General features: G+C 38.8%; 1 protein-coding gene across 1 annotated transcript in view; it reads left to right on the forward strand.

Moving 5' to 3' along the window:
- Positions 1-2,542: 2,542 nt before the first annotated feature.
- MSH2 (mutS homolog 2) overlaps positions 2,543-20,663 on the forward strand; it is a gene marked incomplete at its 5' end in the record, with an annotated part of 49,943 nt that continues 31,822 nt past the window's right edge. Inside the window, 5 exons of the mRNA XM_010180978.1 lie at positions 2,543-2,697; positions 3,092-3,370; positions 3,706-3,852; positions 4,953-5,102; positions 6,282-6,415. Coding sequence (XP_010179280.1) covers positions 2,543-2,697; positions 3,092-3,370; positions 3,706-3,852; positions 4,953-5,102; positions 6,282-6,415 — 865 coding nt within the window. The remainder of the gene's footprint in view (positions 2,698-3,091; positions 3,371-3,705; positions 3,853-4,952; positions 5,103-6,281; positions 6,416-20,663) is intronic.

Raw genomic sequence — 20,663 nt, forward strand, 5'->3', positions numbered from 1 at the left:
GCGGCAGCGGCCTATTCGCAAGGGCAAGGCCGCCGGGGCGTCACTCTGGTCGGGACGCTGCTCGTTTGCGCGGTTAGTCGTCGTATTTCGTGGCTGCCTTGGGCTTAAGTTCTCCGTGGCATCGGTTTTCAAAGATGGGGACATTGTCAGGGCGAGAGAGCATGGGGATCTGCTGGTCCCTTCCCACTCTGGGTCACTGCTGGCACCTGCAGCACCCGGGCACGACTGGGACTGAAGACAGTGGTGGTGCTGCTGTTTGCTGTGCTGGTAGATGTGAGAAGGGACATAGAGGCCTCTGCATTTTAATGTCTGCTCCAATTCGTTGCGACTTGGAAGCAAGCATAACCGAATGCAGATTTTCAGCCTCTCTCAGCTTTGAAATGATAATTAGTAGCCGTTCTGAGTAGGATGCCTGTGACAGTTGTAGGTGTACTAACGTAGGAAGGTATCTACAACAGAAAGCTTGGATCTGAGTATATACTTCTCTTTGCATAAGCTCATACTGCAGGACTGTCAGATGTGAGTAGGTAGCTGAACACAACATGTTGCACAGGCTAACAGCAGTTAATGACATTTTCCCAGTGCATTGGTAGATTTCTGCTTGTGAAGATAATTGCATCTTATTTTCAGTGATGAGGATGCTGCTCATACAGTTCTATAGTGCAGGTCATACGTAAACAATGGTAGTGTTATGCTTGACTAGCAATGGCCTGCAGAAGTAAATGACATTTAATTAAGTATTGCATAAGATTTTCTCTTCCATCCACCACCCGTTGCTTTTTATCTCTTGGTATAGGACCACGGAGCTTGCTGATGTTGGATGTGAGAGCACTGAGATAAATTATCTTGTCAGAATAGGCAAACATTAGTATTTTCCTTGATCTCAGGGAACATAATGTTGTAAAGTTATTGGCTCATACATCACAAAATAAACCTCTTTGTTATGGTGATTTTTGTGTGTATTTTTACAGTAGCATTAAAAAGAGAATGGCATTCTCATATGCTTTTTGCTTTCTATTGCAAGTGATGAATTAATATGTAAAAAAAAAAAAAAAAAAAGCCCCAACAAAGGCAAACAGAAGCCCAAACAAAACAAAACCCCCAACCCCTCCCCAAAACCACTGAAAACCTCACAGAAAACATCTTGTGGAGAAGTTGTAGTGCTTGATAGTTTCAAACATAGAATTTGTTATGTCTTCTAGACTAGAAACGTGTGTCAGTATTAGTTTTGTATTCCATTTAAAAGTGATCATTTCACAGATGTAAGCCTGTGACTATCAGTTCTGGTTTTAAAACCTTTAAAGCCTTATCTAGCATATCCAACTAAAAGCATAACACCACTTTTTTTTTTTTTTTGCTTTCAGGATGGTTTCAAAGCACACGTCAGCTTCTGCTGCCCCCTGCTAGTGTATTATGTAGTTTCAGCTGAAAAAAAAAAGAAAAATTGTCTTTTGTTGTACAGTTATGAACTGGGAAAGAGAATGTAATTATGCAGAACGAATTTACCTGGTTTCAAAAAAAGCCTTACTAGAGATTTGAGAAAAGAAAATGGAAAAAATCCTATTTAAAATAATCCCATAAATTCTTATGGATGTGGAAATTCATTGTTTATCATCTTTCACTTAAAGGGAGAAAAAGCCTCAAATGTGATGGAGGCAGATTACTGAAGAAGAGGGATGTGGTAGTCCCTATCTATTGCCTGTACTTACTTTATATGACATCTAGCTCTTCTGTATCTGACACCAGAGTGAGTTAATTCTGCTTGTCGATCTGGCAGAAAACTTAATATACCCACCCGAAACCCCAGTTTGTTTAGTAGTGAAATTATCTTACTGTGCGAGTAGTCTGGTGCCAGAGGTGGCATGGGATGTGGGGATGTAGAAGTGGTATTGGTCCTCTTGGCAGCTGTATGGAATTAAATTTGCTCAACTGTATCAACTGCCATCACCCTTATTTGAACAGAAGCAAGAAGTTTGTCAACTAGACACTTTCTAAGTAAACTTTTAAACTTTCTTGAGAATATGTTGTTTTTACAATATGTATTGTGATAAAAGGGAAATGTCTTGGCACGTGTGTCTTGCCATCTTTTCAGTATGGCTAGGGTGACAGTCTGTTCTATCAATAGAAGTGGCTTATCCAGGAAAGAAAAGATGTTATCCAGAAGGAAAACCTGTAGCTGGCTTCCACCACTCGTTAGATTAAAATGTGTGAAAGATTAATTTAAAAAAAACCAAATCAAGAGCATTGTGAGGAGAGGGAAAGGGTGAGATGAACTTATCTTTTTATATACACACATATCTAGAAATTTGGAAATGAATATTGCGTTATTTAGGTATGGTGTATGCTTTCTTCAATCTTAATGAGTTGAGTGGTGTGTTTTTGTGTTGTTTCATGGATTTTTATATGCTTGCGCTGTTGATATGAGAATCACATCCTTCCTGAAGGCTCTTAACTCTGTTTCTTGGAGATTTCAATTACAGAAAATAAACACTATAAACAAATTTGTGTATCTTACATTTTTTTCCCCTTTTTTTTTTGTTAGGAACTCAGAAACTTGAGAGTGTTGTGCTAAGTAAAATGAACTTTGAATCTTTTGTGAGAGATCTGCTTCTGGTTCGTCATTACAGAGTTGAAGTTTACAAGAACAAAGCAGGGAGTAAATCTGTCAAAGAAAATGACTGGTATTTAGCGTACAAGGTAATTTTTCTGTTTTTCTTTATAATTGTGTCAAGAAAGAAAAACCAAACCACACTACTTCCTTGAGTCTCTCAGCTTGGAATTTTGGGATTTTCAGGGACTGATACTGGGACTAAATCGTGCGGTTTGTTACATATCCCTGTATTTTCTACTCCTGTAAGGCTGAAAGAGCTTGTCCTATATCTTTGCCATAGATTGGGAAATTAAGGAAGCCTGAGGTAGTTTCCTTTGTGTAAATGATATATAAAAATTATAGTGGTTAAACAATACAACAGCTATGTGTTTTATAGTAATGGACTCTTTTATCTGTTGTCCTTTTTTTTTAAAAAAGTTGGAAAAAAAAGGTGTGTGTGTGTATTTACAATCTTTACAAATATATTTCTGTTCTAAATAGGGTTCTCCAGGAAATCTCACCCAGTTTGAGGAAGTTCTCTTTGCCAACAATGATATGTCGACGGCCATTGGGGTTGTAGGGGTTAAGCTGTCTACTGCTGATGGACATAGAGTGGTAGGAGTGGGATATGTCGACACTACGCTGAGAAAATTGAGCGTCTGTGAGTTTGCAGATAATGATCAATTCTCAAACCTTGAAGCTCTACTGGTTCAACTGGGACCGAAGGAGTGTGTGCTACCAGGAGGAGATACTGCAGGAGAGATGGGAAAACTGCGACAAGTAAGGGAGCTGTTGTGGCTTACAGTTAGACAAAACTTTATCTAAGAAGCTATATTCTAGGTTATTACCTAGGCCCCATGATGTACGGAAAAATGAAGGAGCAGTGTATTAACTCGAAGTTTTGATTTGCACATCCAAAATGTATTATTTATTTGTTTGACTCATTTGTATTTTAATCAGCAAAGGTTGTTCTAAGGGTAAAATTTTGTCTGTCATTGTCCTTTCTGCAGCCTAGCAATAAATGACTGTCTCTTCAGGGTTTGCTTCTATGTGATAGATTTCTGTCCCCTGAATATTGAAAATAATAAATAACTGTGTGTGTTTATGGACAACAGGTCATTCAGAGGGGAGGAATCCTGATTACAGACAGGAAGAAGACAGATTTCACAACAAAAGATATTGTTCAGGATCTCAATCGCTTGTTAAAATCAAAAAAAGAAGAACAAATGAATAGTGCAGCATTGCCAGAGATGGAAAAGCAGGTGAGCACAGACCAGTGTTTAATGTGCTCCTGTTTTTTAGAAGCAGAATGGTGTGTGCACCTGTGGTGAGCTGATCTCTGTCCTCACTGGTCTTGTTTCATGCTGGATTCCCATACATCCGGGAAAGTATATTGTACAACCATGGTACGTTAGGCTACATTCTTGTTGAAGCATTCAGCAGTTCCACTCAGTTTGAGTCTGTGTCGAAGTTGGATTCCAGGGGTCTGGGGAAAAATGAGAAAACCCTTCACTTACCACTTTAAAGTAGGAAACTCTGGTAAGCAAATAGACTGCACACAAGAGGTACTTCCTATTCATAATCTATCTAGCCTAAGGACCAAAATACAATACTTAGTTTATTTTGCATGTCAGGAGAATTGGTATTTGAAAATGTTTATGATTATATTTTTGTGGTTTATATCATCTTATGACTCAAGCATATTGTTTAGTGCCTGCATGTGAACTGAGTATGTTAGTTCTTGGCTGCAAACAAGAGGCAATTCGATTGTCGTAAACATGTGTTAATTTGTTTTAAAATGCCCTTCACTGCTGATGCTCACTGCAGGTGTAAGGTACAGAGTTGTTCTCTCTCAATGTATGATTTCATAACAGGTTAAAATTGTTTGAAGTGTGTTCCAGCTGAACAAGTCAGTCATGCCACTGCCTCTCTTTTGTGCTGGCACTAATGTTTGTAAGGCCATGCAGTGAGTCAGATCAGATCCTTGTTCTGGCTGAAAACTAACCCTGAAACCATGTCCTGAGATGATCCATGACATCTCATTTATCTGCAGTAACTTGTTTGTGTTCTTGAGCCAGAAACATCCTGATAACAGCTTTGTGTACTTCACATGCCATTTATTAGATTATGCAAAGGTCTGGTTTGTTGTTCTTGCACCTGCCTAGAAAGACGCTGCAGTGCCATAGAACGTCCCTGTGGAAATGCAGTCTTGTCAAACAGGATGAGTTTCTCATGGCCCTGCTGGAATTGACATGGCTCAAAGTCTTCCCCAGCTGTAATTTTCTAGGGGCATTTATCAAATATTCCTGTTTCAGGACTGTTTCTAACTAGAGTGTTGTGTGTTTTGTTTTTTAAATTTCAGGTTGCTGTTTCATCTTTGTCAGCCATTATCAAGTTTTTGGAGTTGCTGTCAGATGAGTCTAATTTTGGACAATTTGAACTGACTACTTTTGATCTTAGTCAATATATGGTTCTAGATAATGCAGCTGTTCAAGCCCTCAACCTTTTTCAGGTAAGAAGTGCACACTTGAATTGGTAAGTGTTTTGCAATATACTTACTAGCTGCTTAGTAAGTAGCCTGACTGCCCAATTGCAACTCTCGAGATCCTGATTAATAGCAACTTCTATACTTTAGCTTTGGTTTTAGCTACTCCAGTACAGTGTGTGTTTTAAACACTGCTAGCCACTGATACCACCTTTTTTGCTTTTGTTTTTTGAATGCAGAAGAAAAGATAATCAAGTAAGTAGGAGGTGGCCACATTCAAATGTCTGTGTAGGATGCAGATATGGGAAGAGCTGTAAAAGTACCTTGTAGTTGTAGCTGCTGAGGAGTCTGGCTAAGCAGTGGAGGGAATGCTTTGTCTTCCCTTGATTTTAATCAGGGAAGTTCGGATCTCCAGTTGCAGAAGCAGACTTGGAGTATGGGAGGGGAGGAAAGTTCTGTAGTTTTGTGGTATGATAGGAAACTCCAAAGCACAGTTGCTTTTATATGGTGGTGCTGTTTTTGGGAAGGAAAATAGAAGCCTAAATTAGATAGTATTAGGGGAAAAGGAAGCATGTGGCAGGTGCACTGCTGTTGGTGATGGAAACGGAGAACTGGCTGCAATAGGCAGGGTGATGAACAGGACTGTACTTAAAAGCATTCTGAAAGCACCATGGCATGCTGACTGGCCATTGTCAAAGATTATATGAGGAACTTTGAGATAATTTGGATAACTGTGTTCTTTCCCATTGCCATATTCTGTTTTGTCCCTATACCTGCTCCTGGTACCCCCAAAGATCTCAAACCAAACCCCTTGAACCAGAGTCCTTTCGCTTGCTGCCTTTGGTTGGTTGGGTTTTTTTGTTTGAGGGATAAGACTCCTATTTTTTTACCTTACAAAGGGCAAACTAGCAAATATCTGGGTATAAGTCCACTTCTATTAAAAGGGCAAACTGCCCAGTGATTAGGTGCAACTCTCCTGTTCAGTTAGGGTTAGCTTCAAAATAGACAAACCTATTCCTTGCTTGCTGTGTTCCAGGGACCAGAGTGCAAGTGCTTTAATGCCGTGCTGTTTCATTTGCCTTTTTTGGTGGGTGCCAAGTTGAATACAGAAGCAGCACTGATCTGTTTGTTACTAAGTAGCAAAGTTGAGTGCCATTCAGTGGTTGTCAATAAACTTCACTAACTTTTTTTTTCTTTCCTTTCCAGAGTTCTATGGAAAATGCTAATACCGCCCAGTCTCTAACTGGTTTACTAAATAAATGCAGAACTCCTCAAGGACAAAGACTGGTTAATCAGTGGATCAAACAACCACTTATGGACAAGAACAGAATTGAAGAAAGGTAACAGTATTATGTGTTTGATAGGCTTATACAAGTTAGTAACTGTTTTATGGAAGGCTCTTTCTTTTTAAACACAAATTGCTACAACCAAGAAATAATAGTTATCAGAGGGTTTTATGTACTAAACTGTAACACATTGTAATTAAACTGCAGAAAATATTTTTCCCTGAGAAACAAATTGACAGTTTACTTTTAGATTAAATGCTTTTTACAGTTATGACATTTTAAAGAAGAGATGTGATATGTTTGGATGGTCAGATGATACAGGCTAAGGCAGCGTAGCAGCCAAGTGCTAACTATTACTCATACTGCAAATGCTCAGTCTTTATAATAATATTTTGATGTCACTTCCAGTTTACCAATTTAAAAAAAATCAACAAAACATTCAAACAGTCAAGCAGTAGTGACCTCTTCCTGTGTCCAGAAAAAAACCCTACCTTTGATTGCAGCAGGTCACTCTTATCATATCTTGCCTAGATACTGTGGCCCAAGTATGAGGTGTTTTTTTCTTTCTTGCTCTCTCATACTGCTGCCTTATCACCATGCATCTGCCCTACCAGTAGGTAACAGTATCAGTTGATACAAAGCATTAGAGAATCTGACAAATCTCTTTTGAGAATGTACAGATAATTTTCAGTCCTTCTGACTGTGTTTCTCTTGATTATGTTCACCATGCAAACAAAAGTTACGCCTTCTTTTTTAAACTCATGCTAAATATAGCTATATTCTTATAATCTAAAACCAGACTTCATGCAACTCAAGTTTTCAGCAGTATAATGTATTGTGAAATAGATGCTAACATGTATCTTGACAAAGCAGAAGAGGTCAGAAAACTGACTTTAACTTTGATACCTTCTCTAATGCTCATATTTCAGATAAGGTATTGCAGGTATGTCTGTATATGCTTTAACACAGATCACTACTACCGAAAAAAGAGGTTTTGGCTTGGGCATGCTGATATTTAAATAAGTTATGCAAAGAGATTTCTCTCTTCATTTGCAGAATGGTGCCTAGTAACTTGATCAGAGCCCAGTTAGAAATGTTATTAATGTGACACTGAAATATTTGTTTCCAGGTTTATTGAATGCTGTGTCTTACTCTTGTGTGTGTTATAAGAGCTTTCATTGTTAGTTCTCGACTCTGTACCCAGGATCTACTTCTGTCAGTTTTAGATCCTAAGGTCTGAGCCAACTTTAGTTTTATGGTTATGTTTTGAAAATTATTACTCCCATTTGTAGTTTTCGTATGTCAAAGTAAATATTGGAAATTTTAACTTTTGTGTCAGACTTGTTTGCTCATTATTGTGCACCAGAAGTCCTGCAAGTTTGGAAAAGAGATAGTGATTTCTTTATAAAACTGGGGTTAAATTATAGGCAGAAAATGTGACTTAACCTGTCTTGTAGAGTTATGATTGTCTCTGCATTTTGTGTTGTGATTCTGTGTGGCTAATGTTGACTGCATTTAGGAAAAGCTTTATTTAAAGGCAAAGGGCAGTAATTAAGTGGAGTTAAGCTGTCAGTGAAGCCTGTAGATGTTGGTGTATCCAAGTGTTATGAGACTGAAAGTGCACCATTGATAATCTGTATCTTGCTCAGACACAGAGTCATTGAGGCTGCAGTTTGTTAAAAGTAGTTCGTTTTAATCTGTACTTATGGACACTGAAATATTATAGTCATTCTTTTTCAGTTTATTCTGCAGCATACCTAAACCTGTCTGAATGCATCTTACTTTCAAGTACTACTTTGATTAATCAAAATCTTTGGGATAAATGCAATGTATTCTACTCATAAACTGTTGATGTGCCATCCTCCCAGGCTTTATGCTTTTCAAAGTGTGTAAGACTGTTCTTTTTTTAATCTAAAGGAACAAGCATAATAAGTGAAGCTGTCAGTGGGACTGATGTACTGACAGATTCAGATGTCTTTTAAAAGATACGCAGTCTCCAAGTTGTTTTTTGTATCCTTTACAGTATATTGTGGCTGTTTTAAGAATATAAACTGTAATTTAGAGCATGTTGTTTGTTTGAGAAGGAAATATCCAGACTGCTGTTCCTTTACATTTCCTTTGTTGTCAAGGGGAGTTACTGATTATTTCTTAGCTTGAAGTGTGCCATGTTAAAGGACCCTATTTAACATTAACCAGTACAAAACTCAAAAACTATCAAACTAGGCTGAACTACCTAAGTTGAACTGATGTTAGGTGTCTGTTTTGCTTATACAGGAGGTATTCTGACTTAAGTTTCATTCCAGTAGTGTAGAATTAGATCTCTGAAAGTTTTTTTGTTTTGTGGGGGTTATTTTATTTATTTATTTATTATTATTTTTTTTGAAGTTAGACTCTTGTAACTCCCTGCTAAGACCTGTAGGTGGTGCAAGTCATCTTTTGGAGTGAAATGAATCAACTTATTTCAGTAGTTTGTAACCCATAATGTGTTGTTAACACTTATGAATAAATAGAACACAATGTTACATCACAGTCCGTATTAACCATCAATACAGTAACTACACAAATTAATGTACACAGTGCACATGCTTCAGATAAAATACCATTTTATCTACTGGAATAGCTCCTAGTGAGAACTGAGAAAAAAGGGGTTCCTGATACTTGCCTGTCTTGAAAGACCTGGGATTCTGCCCATGTCTGGCTGGTTTTCCATGATTAACAAAATAATTGTCAGTCATAAGTATACAAGATACAGCCCTACTTCTCCCATGTGGCGAGTTCAGAAGGCAAGTACATGCAGTTCTTGCTCCTTGCCTTATACTCAGCATATTTCTGAAATTAAAATGTAGTTGCAGAGACAGGAAATGCAAATGTATATATTAATTTAATAACATGATTGACTGTAATACAGGAAGCAACTTCAGTATGTAGTGTTTATTCTTCAGATACTGGAAAGTCTGAGAAATGTGGCATAATATAAAATAGTGCTTGTTTGTTATGCCCTGAGAAGAGAGCTTGTCCTGAATATTTTTTTTTTTTTGTGGACATGCTCTTAACATTTACACACGGCACAAATACAAGATTCCAGCTCACCTTGTTAGTCCTCTATACATACTGTGGCTGAACCTCTTATATGTCTATATCCTATCATAGAAGAGATGCAGGGGTCTCAGAGAAGTTAAAGTTTGTACTCAGACATCACTTTTTCTGGTTCAAGCCTGGTTTGAGCTTTCCTCCTGTATTCCTAAGTATCATGTTGCATGGGGGCCACATTGCAGACATGAGTCCTATCTCTAGCAGAGTCAGAATAAATGGCTAGCAGGGTAAAATTTCCAAGTTTGTTGAACATTCTTATGAATCAGTCTTGAATGACAATTAAAGTAGCAGCTTGTTTAAAAATAAAAAAATCCAGCCAGTGTAGGCAGGCTTGAATGTCTTTACAGTGCTTTATTTAGCAATAATTGAACTAGCATATGCTTTCTCCAACAGATAAATGGAAGGACAGAGTAGGGTAATGCATATGGGATAGCTCTGGAGCCATGTGACTTGGGGCGCATCTTGGGTACACAGGAATGCACAGCATGGATGAGAAGCAGCTAGGTGAAATGAGAAGTTTGTTGCAGACTTGTGATCTTCCTCAGATCGCAGCAAGGCGATCATGTAACTGGAGTGCTGTAGTGCGTGCCCTTTTTGAAGGCTGGGCAGGGGAAATGGAAAGGTTGTGTTTCTGCAAAGGTGTGGCTTGAATGTGCAAAGCTCTGTTGCAGAGGGGGCAGTTAGGCTGTCATGAGCTTATGGGTCAGGATTAGGGAGGGAACGGCAAGGCAGGGGATGTTATACCGAGCATCTGCAGCACACTTGCCCCATCAAGATGAGGAATTGGATAAAGCTGCCTTGAGACAAGAAGAAACATGATGTTGTGGTTTAAACCCAACTAAGCACTGGACACCTGCTCACTTGCTCCCCCCAGATGGGATGGGAGAGAGAATTGGAAGAGTAAAAATCAGAAAACTCGTGTGTTGGGATACAGACAGTTTAGTAGGTAAAGCAAAAGTTGCACACACAAGCAAAGCAAAACAAGGAATTAGTTCACTACGTACTGTTGGCAGGCAGGTGTTCAACCATTTCCAGGAAAGCAGAGCTCTGTCATGTGTAACAGTTACTTGGGAAGACAAACGCCATCACTCTGAACATCCTTCCCATCTTCTTCCTTCCGCCAGTTTTAGATGCTGAGCATGATGTCACATGGTATGGAATATCCCTTTAGTCACTTGGGTCCAGCTGTCCCAGCTGTGCCCCCTCCCAACTTGTGCACCCCCAGCCTGCTTGCTGACATGGTGGTGTGAGAGGCAGAAAAGGCCTTGACTCTGTGTAAGCACTGCTCAGCAATAGGAAAAACATCCTTGTATTATCAACACTGTTTTAATCACGAATCTAAATCACAGCCCCATGGTAGCTACTATGAAGAAAATTAACTTTATCTTAGTTAAAACCAGTACATGTGATCATAGGCTCTGACTCTATCGGAGGACTTGAGCCACCCCAATAATTGCTGCGGTGAAGCATGGTACTTGTATTTTTGCACATGCTGGTAGACAGGTCGGTGGAGTGGGAGTCAGCAGTGCCCCTTCAGCAGCAAAGAGTGATTGCACACTGGGCTGTGCTAGTAAAAGCAGGCTGAGGAATTGTGGTTTGCATCTGCTTGGTAGCTGTGAGGCTGTGTCTAAGAGTACTGTGTCCAGTGTGGGGCTTTGCAATACAGGTAGATGGGCAAACAGGAGCCAGTCCAGGAGAAAGCCACCAAGCAGAATCATGGGCTGCAGCATGTGGTGTATGAGGAGAGGCTGAGGAAGCTGGGTTTGTAGCCTGGAGAAGATAAAACCTAACTTCAGAAATGCTTGTTTCAGCTGCCTAGTGGATGGGAGTCAGAGAGGAGGTGAAGCTTGGTGTTTCTTGCAGGGGCTTAGCAAAGGAATGGAGACAAAATGGACACAAGCTGCAGCAAAGGGCCTTCCAGTTGGATATAAAGGGGAAAAAAACCCCTTAATGGTCAGACTCTGGCACATGTGCTCAGAGAGATGGAGGGATCTCTGTTCTTGTTCAGTGTTTAACTGAAATTAGCCCTGCTTTGAGCAAGGACTGGAACGAGAGGCCTTGATTTCTCTTCCACCAGAAATTGCTCTGTGTTAGGTTTTTCACTACTTTTTTGTTCTTTTCTAACCTGCAACTCTCCCTGCAAAGCATTGCAAATAGGCTTTATTGCCTCTGTCATTGTGGTTAGCAGCTCTGGAAAGACCTTCAATACTTTTCCAAGTAGAGGTCAGTACTCCGTAGCTACAGACTTATTTCAGGCAGTTAAACTAATAGGTGGTGGCCTGCATCTTCAGTAAGGGACGGGAGAATGTGACCAACTTGGAGGTTTGTCTAAATGGCTTAATTAAAATGCACTTTAAATGCTGGGAGTGCCTCTAATGCCTATAAGGAAGCTTCTGAAATACAGGTTGAATCTGAACTAGTTGCAAGACAGAAAAGTGATTTGTTATTGTCACGCAGATCATGATGCAATAAATATTTCACATGAAAGAATTTGTCATTCCAGTGACATGAAAATGGTCTTGGCTTCCCAGTAAGCCTCTAGAAATGTTAGAAAAATGTCACCTTTGTCATTCCAAATGTTCTCATCAGTAAGTCCCCTAGAGAAATGTTTGGAGTTTGAAGCTCTCAATACTGCTTCTTTAACCCTCTCCTCTCCCTTCATCTATGCTTACTATTTTCAAAACTACTAGATCTCTTATATTTTCATTAGATTTTTCTTGTAAAACTGAGGTTGATAGTTAGTACTGTCTAGAAACATTAAAGTAAAGCTCTACTAGCCTGGCATGTCATACAGGCCACATCTCCAGGAAGGAATTTCCATCAAAATCCCAGACACTTGAAACTCATTACAAAGTTTAGATTCTTGTATTTCAGGAGACTTATTTTTCATTTTCTTGTTTGAGGAGAGAACAAGGGGATGTAAATAAGACCTGAAAAACTTAACCCTGAAAAAGACTCCTTTTATAACACCTTCAGGTGTGGGAAATACACTGTTGCTGTTTGAACTGGAGAAGTGTCTAAAAGCTGTTTGTGTTCTGCATGTTATCCAAGCGATTTGTTTTCTAGGTCAAAGATCAGCAATCAGAGTTTTAAATCTGTAAATTATAGGTGGCAGTCAGTGGTGCAGCACTGGAGCAGGTAGTCACAGTATCTCTTCCTTGGTACTTTCAGCTCGCCCACTTCATCCTGCAAGTCCTCACTTGGTGCAGAATAAATACAAGGATGAAGCTTTAGTCATTTTCTTATGCATCTGAATTTTGAGAGTTAAGTGAAATTAAAATTAAACTAAAATTTGGTTGGAACTGTCAAATCGGTTTTCAAATTTTTAAGAAATCAAATTGCTTTTTATTTAGAGAAATGTGAATCTGTAGCTGCCATGCTGTTCTTTTGCTCTCAGCCTGCCAAAAGGAGGTGGATGGCAATTACTGCAGTAGTTAAATTTTACTTGGAATCTGTGTTTAATTATTCAAGATTTTTTTTAAATCACAGCTATAAGTTAATGAACTTTATAGTTAAAAAGTAAATGATATACTCTGTTTCCATATGAAAACTTTGACTATGTACATGTGCAATGCTCTCTGCTATGTCACAGTGTCCTCGATGGTTGCTATTTTGAACATCATATACAAGAATATGGTATATATATTATATATGAAAGAACAGTGAACATTAACTTCTACTGAGTTTAATTTCTATCTACAAACAGTGGAAAAGTGGCATGTTAGGAAACTACAATCTAATCTTTTTGCAAGATACTTTTGTCTTGACATGTAATTTAATTTCATTTACCATATATAAGGATTTTAAGTCTTTTATGTTTTGTTTACTTACAGTTTTGAGTTTCTCCTCTGTACAGAATTAATGCATATCAAGAAATACTTATTTTTTAGGGCAAAGAAGTAGAACTTGTTCAGTATGCTCTTAGTCTGCACAAGTTTAAGAAAATGCACAGGTTAGCAATTTAGAAGTATTACAGTTGATGAACTGTAATATATCTAACCTCTTAATTTTAATAATATATGAACACTTGCAAGGAATAAAAAACTTACAAAAAATAATAGTGGAAATAACTTTCCTCAGCTCTCTCTAGTCTTTGAAGACCATGCAGTAATGTTGTATTATCATTGGATTCCCAAATGCTGTATTTAATTAAAAATGAAGACGGGCATTGTGCTGAGAAGCAGACTTAGCTACTTTCCATCCTTGGTTTCTCTGAAAGGCTCTGGGTGGGGCAGTTTCACTGTATGAAGTTTACAGACGTTCCCATGACTGTGCAGTACTTGATGAGTTCCTGCTCTGTTGTCTCCATTGTTCTTGTATGAGAAATGGAGGTTTATTAATAACTCTTAAAAGGTGGCCCTTTGTTTTCCAGAAGCCTAAATAATATGTTGATGGAATGGCAATGTTAAAAAGGGGGGAAAAAAAAGTATTGTGAAACTGGTTATTCTTGTCTTTATTTAAATTAGGATCTTTTTGCCTTCATGTCCTTGTCACTCACTCACACTAGCTGTTTGGTATGTAGGATTTCCTTGGTCTTCTGTCGTCAGAATTCAGTGTGAAGGTTTTTTGTTTGGTTTTGAGTTGTTTCGTAGTTGACTTACACTGTCTGTAACTGCTTTAAATCAAAAGGTGTAGTAATGCTTCTTTGACTATAGGTTGTCACTAGTTCCCTTGTTATTGGCATTGCCACTAGTGTTCATGTAGCTGTTTGGTTCCCCTTCTGACGGGGGATTTAGCATGCTGAAGTAGTCAAGGGTGTAATGTCATACTGCATCTAATCCAGTAAAACTAGGCAGTTGCCAAAAGGGGCAATCCCAGTTCCCCTTTCTGGCCTTCAGTTCCTGCTGCTCCCTTTTTAGTCTTATAGCTACAGTACAATTTAGTTTGGCTTCTTCACCAAAGAAAAAAAACTAATTAGAAAACTAATCCATGAAAAAGTGAGGAAAGTTGTCATCTAAAATGAATCCTTTTGCTCTTCTGCAGCCGGTCCATGGCCTGCTATCATAAATATGTGAAAATTAACATCTTAAATAAATGCAGATCAAGCAATACAAAAAGCATGTTCTTCAGATTTAATAACCTGATTAAAAGTGTTTGCTTTCTCTTTGAATCTTGACATTTTAGAGTTTACACTAATTAATTTATATTGTGAGTTGGTTTACATAATTTGCTACAGGATGATAAATTTGATATCTATGTATCCTCGAATTGCAAAAGGGTCTGAGTCTGGAATAGAGCTTTTCACTACCATTGCTCAATAAACCTGCTGCCTTTCTCACAAATTCACTATGAAGATGCAACTTGAATATTTTTATTTTAGGCTATGAAAATTTTGGCATAATGTATGCATGGAAATAAATTAATAAATCAAGTCTTTTGTAACAGTGGGAAGACAGAGAACATGTTTCTGAAGTGTTTAGGAGATACTTGGAGGGTCTTGTCTTATGAAGCACTTTTGTCTGTACAGTTCCTTGAAGGTAAGAGAGTATGTAGTCCAGCAAAATTGTGCTGGGTTTTTGAAGTGGGACAGGATTTGCTGTGTAAAAAAATCTTATGATCAAAATCAACTTTGCTGGTGGATTGTCTGTGTTTTTTTTTTTCTTCTGTAAGCATGTATGTTTAAAAGTTGGGAACAGTGTTTATCATGCTGTGAAGCAGCAGGTTGATACAGGGTGAGAATTTTCCCTTTTTTATTCCAACTCCTCTTTTGTGGAGCTGTTTAATTCATTAAGGGTAATAATTCAGTCATTTCTTAACTGAGAATGAGGAGGAGTGTTGAATCAAATCTAAATAGTGCTGTTACATAAAATTCTAGTCTGAACAGCAGTTCTCAGTAATAATTAAAAAAGTAAAGTTTACTCTTATTTGGGAAACATAACTTTTGAGAAACATAAGTAAAGGTTTGTTTTCCCTTTCTATATCTTGGATAGCTGACTGTTACTGTAAGTAATATATATTCAGGCTGTGGAATGGGAAATGAAAGACACCTGGTTTTGGTTTTAATTGTGACTGGGGTCATAGTGTAGGTTGGATGCACAGGTGTATGAAAGTTTCTTTGGAATATGGACAGGAACAACACTTCTTGCGTTAAATGTTTCAGTATTTTCAGGACACAAGTCTCATACAGCAGGGCTGGTCTGCCATGAGAGTGTGGAGTAGTCTTAACCACCAAGTGAACCATCAGTGGGGGCTGGTGAGAGGGAGATGCTGGACCCTCTTTGGGTCCCTACTGCAGGGAATAGGTGGCCTTCTGTCCTGTCCAGAGAGAAGCAGTGACAAGCTGTCGTCATTGCCTGCCTGTAAAAATGTTCCTGAAGATCCCTTTCTTTATTTCTTTGAAACACAGCTGGCAGCCTGCGGCTCTTGGCCATGGGGAGATAGGTGTATGATAGCACCATAGCACTGCCAGCCTTGCCCCACAAAAGAAAAAAAAGAAGTTTCCTTTCTGCTTCTTTTACTTTTTGTTGTAGGAAATTTCATGCCTCAGAGCCCTGCAGCTCTTTGCTTTGAGATGCTTTCTGGCTGGAGGAGGCAAAGCAAGCTCTGTCTGCTTGTGTGCTGCTGCTGCTTTATTTGCATATGCTCCAGAATGTTGCCAGGCACTCCCTTCCCTCGAGGACTAAAAATATTGCTGTTGCAGCAGCCTGCTTCAGGAGCAAGATCTTAATTGCATCAAGTGGTACCCTGCTGGCAATGATAAGACCCAGGATTTTATTTTTCTGCTGAAGAGTTGTTCTTTACCTTGCTGAATCTGCTGGAATTGGAAAATGTATAAACACTTGTGCAAAAATAGTGAATTATTGGTAACGTATTTGAGAATAACTAAGGCTGCAGTGAGTATCTTTGGAGAAGAGAACATTATATTTGAGTCAGTGATGCTTTTTCTGAGAATCCTGTGTTGTGTTACAACATAACAGCTTCTACAGCTTTGATTGTTATAGAAAATAGTTACTTTGTGCCTGGTACCCATGTAATGTAATCTCATCTCAGGGTTTTATTTTCCTATCTCTAGGCTTTGACATAATGCCTAAATGGTATATGTAGGAATTAATGTAGGGTGGGGAAGAGTATGTTGCTTTCCTGATATGTATTAATTTTGTGTTATAAGAATGTAACTGATGTAGAAGAGTGAACTCTGATTATTTGGAAGAATTAATGCATTTATTGAATTTAAAGCATTTATTGAATTTAAAAATTGTATCTGTAAGTAGACTGTTCTGAAGTTGTAAATATCCAGTATTGTTTTCATGGTAGGACAGTTTGGAGACTAATTAGGTAAATTAAAAAAGGCAGGACACTGAAGTTTGGATGTGGCTTTCTCCTATGTTGCTTAATCTTTCAGGCTGAACAGCAGTGATCCTGATGTGGAGCACTTCTGTCTGGCTGCTTAATAGCAAACTTTGTGTATGCAGTGCTCTGGAAGTGTGTGCACTGTGATTTCTCTGGCTCCTCAAGGGTCTAAAGCTGCCCCTCAAACCTTGGACTCTGCCTTACTAGGAACTACTTCAGTAGAGCTGCAAGAAATAGTGTATTCATGATTGCTTCAAGTTATACATTTGAGATTAAAAGACAGTAGTAGCAAGTTCAGTCCAAAGACCTGCCCTGTAATAGTGGAACGAAGGCCAATTTCTAGTACTAAGTACATCCTGAGGGCATCAGATACTTGCCTGGAGATCCTTCGATTGAGTTCACTTCTGACTTGAGGGAGAAAGTATGGCAGGGTGGAGAAGAGCAGCAGGTAGCAATAGTACCTCACACTTTTTGTGGTGGCAGTGCTGGTTTCTGCCAGCTTAGAAGTATTTGGGACTGTGGATTGAGGACGTAACTTCCTAGCCAGCTTCAGCCAACATCAAGATACAGCTGGCCTTGTCCACAGCTGGCAAAGCCACCCAGAGCAAGCTAGTTCAGGTGGAAAGCTAACACAGCCCCAGCAAATGAAGGTGTATGTTTAAGGAGCCTGCTACTGGGAGCATCGCCTCGGTGTCAACTTGAGGTGTCTGAAACTGCCTTTACCAGATTACCAGTTTTCCTTCTTCTATGCTGTATGGCTTGCCTGTGTAAAAAGTAAAACCGTCTTGCAAGCCATACCACTGAGCCAGGTAATGCTTGGTCTCTATGACTTTTTTGTTTCTGCAGAGGAGAGGTTTCAAAACTCTCTGTTTAGGTCTAGAACTGTGGATCATTGCAAAATCTTTTAAGCAGCTAGGAAGATCATCAGAGTACAAGGACCACTGTAATCTTACTAGGATAACAGCATTGTCTTTGTAAGAATGTAGACATTACAGGTAAACTGTAAGATGCATCACTGTGGGGCTGTTTGTTCCTGGTTTGCTGTTAATCTGTTGTATTATACAATATCATTTCTTTGCTAGAAGCCTGTAACTGCACATCCCCCACTTAAAACAGTAAAGACTTTAAATTCTGAATTGAGGATGTATATATGCTGTTGTACTCCTTCACTGTCATCTTGAAAGTTGTTATTTCAGCAGGCTATATCTTTTAGTTTAGCTTTGTAACAGTGGTTTTCAGGGAGGGAAGCTGAGAAGTATTTTGATATTACAGAAGTATTTATAGCATGCTCTTAACTGAGGAAAGAAAACCAACTTTGTGCTAGTATGTTAAGAAGAAATGATAACAGATCGCACAGTTTGGGCAAGAGCAGGTGGGAAACAGAAGAACAACTTGAGCCATTTAGTGTGGGGGGAATACATGTGAAGGTGCAGGCTGCTTTTTTGACAGACATTGTAGGACGAAACCTTGTTTACCTGGGTGCAAGCCTCTTGCACAGGCCTGTTGGAATTGGCTGGGCTTTCGCTTTCTGAACTACAGGCCTTTGTGCATGCACACGTACTTGAGAGAGCTGAGAGCTTACACAGATAAACAACTTGTGACACTCACTCTAGCATAAGATTTTGGACCCAAATGATATTGAAGGGCCAAATTGTACCAATTCCATTCAAGTAACAGAAATATTTTGACCTGTTGCTTGGTATTTTCTCTCTCATGCGTAAGATGTGCTAGAGCGGTATGTGTAAAACCCACCCAGAGATCAGCGTTCAGAGTTGATGATGAAACAAAAACCTGCATTCAAATCTTGCATGCTCAAAGTACTGGAAGAACTGGTGCTTATAGTGGGTCCCCTGCAAGGCTGCTCCTGCTGTTTGGGTAAATATTGCTGTCAGAGACCAGAGCAACTTCTGTCTGTGCACAGTGTGTAAGCTGAGTTGGGGTTTGGAAGGTCAGCGATGTTAAAACTGCAGTATATAAGTAAAATAAAATGGCTTTTGATGGTATTACTCTCTCTAAAGCTGCTGGTTGCTTATTCCTCAGGCTTTGTGTTACTTTTATGTTATTTTTATTTCAAATTGTTTATGAAGATCGTTCCAATTTCATAACAAAATCTTTTGTGCATAACTAAGCACTTTCAAAAGCATGTGTGGGTTGTCTAGATAATTTCCATTGTTATTTATTTGTGCTTATCTGAGAAACTTTGGAAGTTATTTTTATAAATGCATCTAATTCAGATTTTATGGGGTGAAATGACCTGGGATGGTCCGGGTGATTTTTATGCTGCTCTAAGTTATGTGCTGGAGTAAAGTAATTCTCAATATCAGGCTTCAGATACCTGTTTTGGGCTCCTGTGTGCCCATCTTAGGTATCTGTCTTAATACTTCAAAGGCTGTAAAGTATACTGAAGTTCTTTATCATGAGGAAAATGTTGCAAATTTAAAGTGATGTTTATTGCTTACCTGAGGCAGCGACAACTGGACTTCGACTGTTTTTTGTGAGAGAGATGATGTTTGTCTCAGGAAGGATTGTATCACCAAGGAGAAGGGTTCTTAGGAACCTGCCTTGCTTATTTCTGGCTGGAAATCACAAATGCTTCACAAGCACTAAATATTCATCAACTGCAACCACTTGCTCTCATGTGGACTTCCTCCAGGGTGTTGAAATCCCTGGTGCTTTGTGTGGAAAAGAAAACCCAGTTAGAACAGGCTTGGCTTTGCCCTGCCCTACCATTGAGGAGGCAGTACCTGAAGCTGTGGTTTATTACATTATTCTGGTAATTTCTCTAGGATTGGAAATGAAGAATTTATCAGTTTTATATGTGTGGGTTAAGCTAAGCATTTCCGGGAGGGTTTACCTTGGTTACGCTGGATTAAGAAGAGATCTGAGTTTGAAAGAAATGTGAGGAAAACCAAAATAATGGTACATGAAGTGTTTGCCACTTTCCTTTGTATAAAGGAAATGTGAAATGAAACTGGTATAAATGTGCATATCCTGGAAATTTCGTGGTAAGGTGAAAGTCTTAGCATATCTTAAAGCAGTCTTTAATATGCTGCTTTTGTAAGTGGTGTTTCTCTGTTAAAATTTTCTATAATCAAGTTAGCTAGAAAAGTTGATCTTATTCTGCAGTCATAGAAACTCTTCAGCAGGCAGGGAATACAAATTTATCCTCTTCAGAAGTCTTGGCTGTTGTATAGCCAGGGGAGTTACACCCTTTAAGATCTTAAAAGCAAGTCAGCTTCTTCACTAAAAGAGTGTGTTCTTAATTTGATTTCAGTTTTAACACTTTTTTCCCTGTGTTCTGTGGAATTTTTAGTTAGTACAGGTTTTCCCCATGAAAAAGTCTAGCAGAATTTGGGATGTTGTTACTCCTCTGCAGTAGTAATTAAATATATATATTACTCATTATTAAAAATAGGTATTACTGATTATATACAGATCCAGGTTTCATAATATGATTAAAAAAAACCCACAGTCCTTTTTCTGAGCAGAAGTGCTTGGAGGAAGCATTCTTCCTGGGTGCATGGAGAGGTGCAGAACTGCCTGGGGTTTTGCAGGATGTCGGTGGAGGAGAGATTAAAACCTAGGTACTTCCGTAATTCGGTTTGTTGTACAGCTCACTGGATTTTTTTGTGCTGGCCAATCTGGCTCAGGCATTAAAAATACTCTGTTCATTCTAACTCTGGTCTTATATTATAGTCTGTTAGTTTAGTTACTGTTTCCACAGACACCATTCTTGTTATCCTTCTGTGAAATCTGTATACAAATCAAGCTTGATTAATCTTTTCCCGTTAACTTAAACTTCTATATCTAGCTCTGTAAAAGCCTAGAAATACAATTAAACCCTCTTGAAAACCTCTGTGTTGTGGCACTATTGCGTGCAATAACCTTAATTAGTGTTGAAAAATGCTGCGTAGATGTA

This window comes from Mesitornis unicolor, unplaced genomic scaffold, assembly GCF_000695765.1.
Source record: "Mesitornis unicolor isolate BGI_N332 unplaced genomic scaffold, ASM69576v1 scaffold12890, whole genome shotgun sequence".
NCBI classification, from domain to species: domain Eukaryota; kingdom Metazoa; phylum Chordata; class Aves; order Mesitornithiformes; family Mesitornithidae; genus Mesitornis; species Mesitornis unicolor.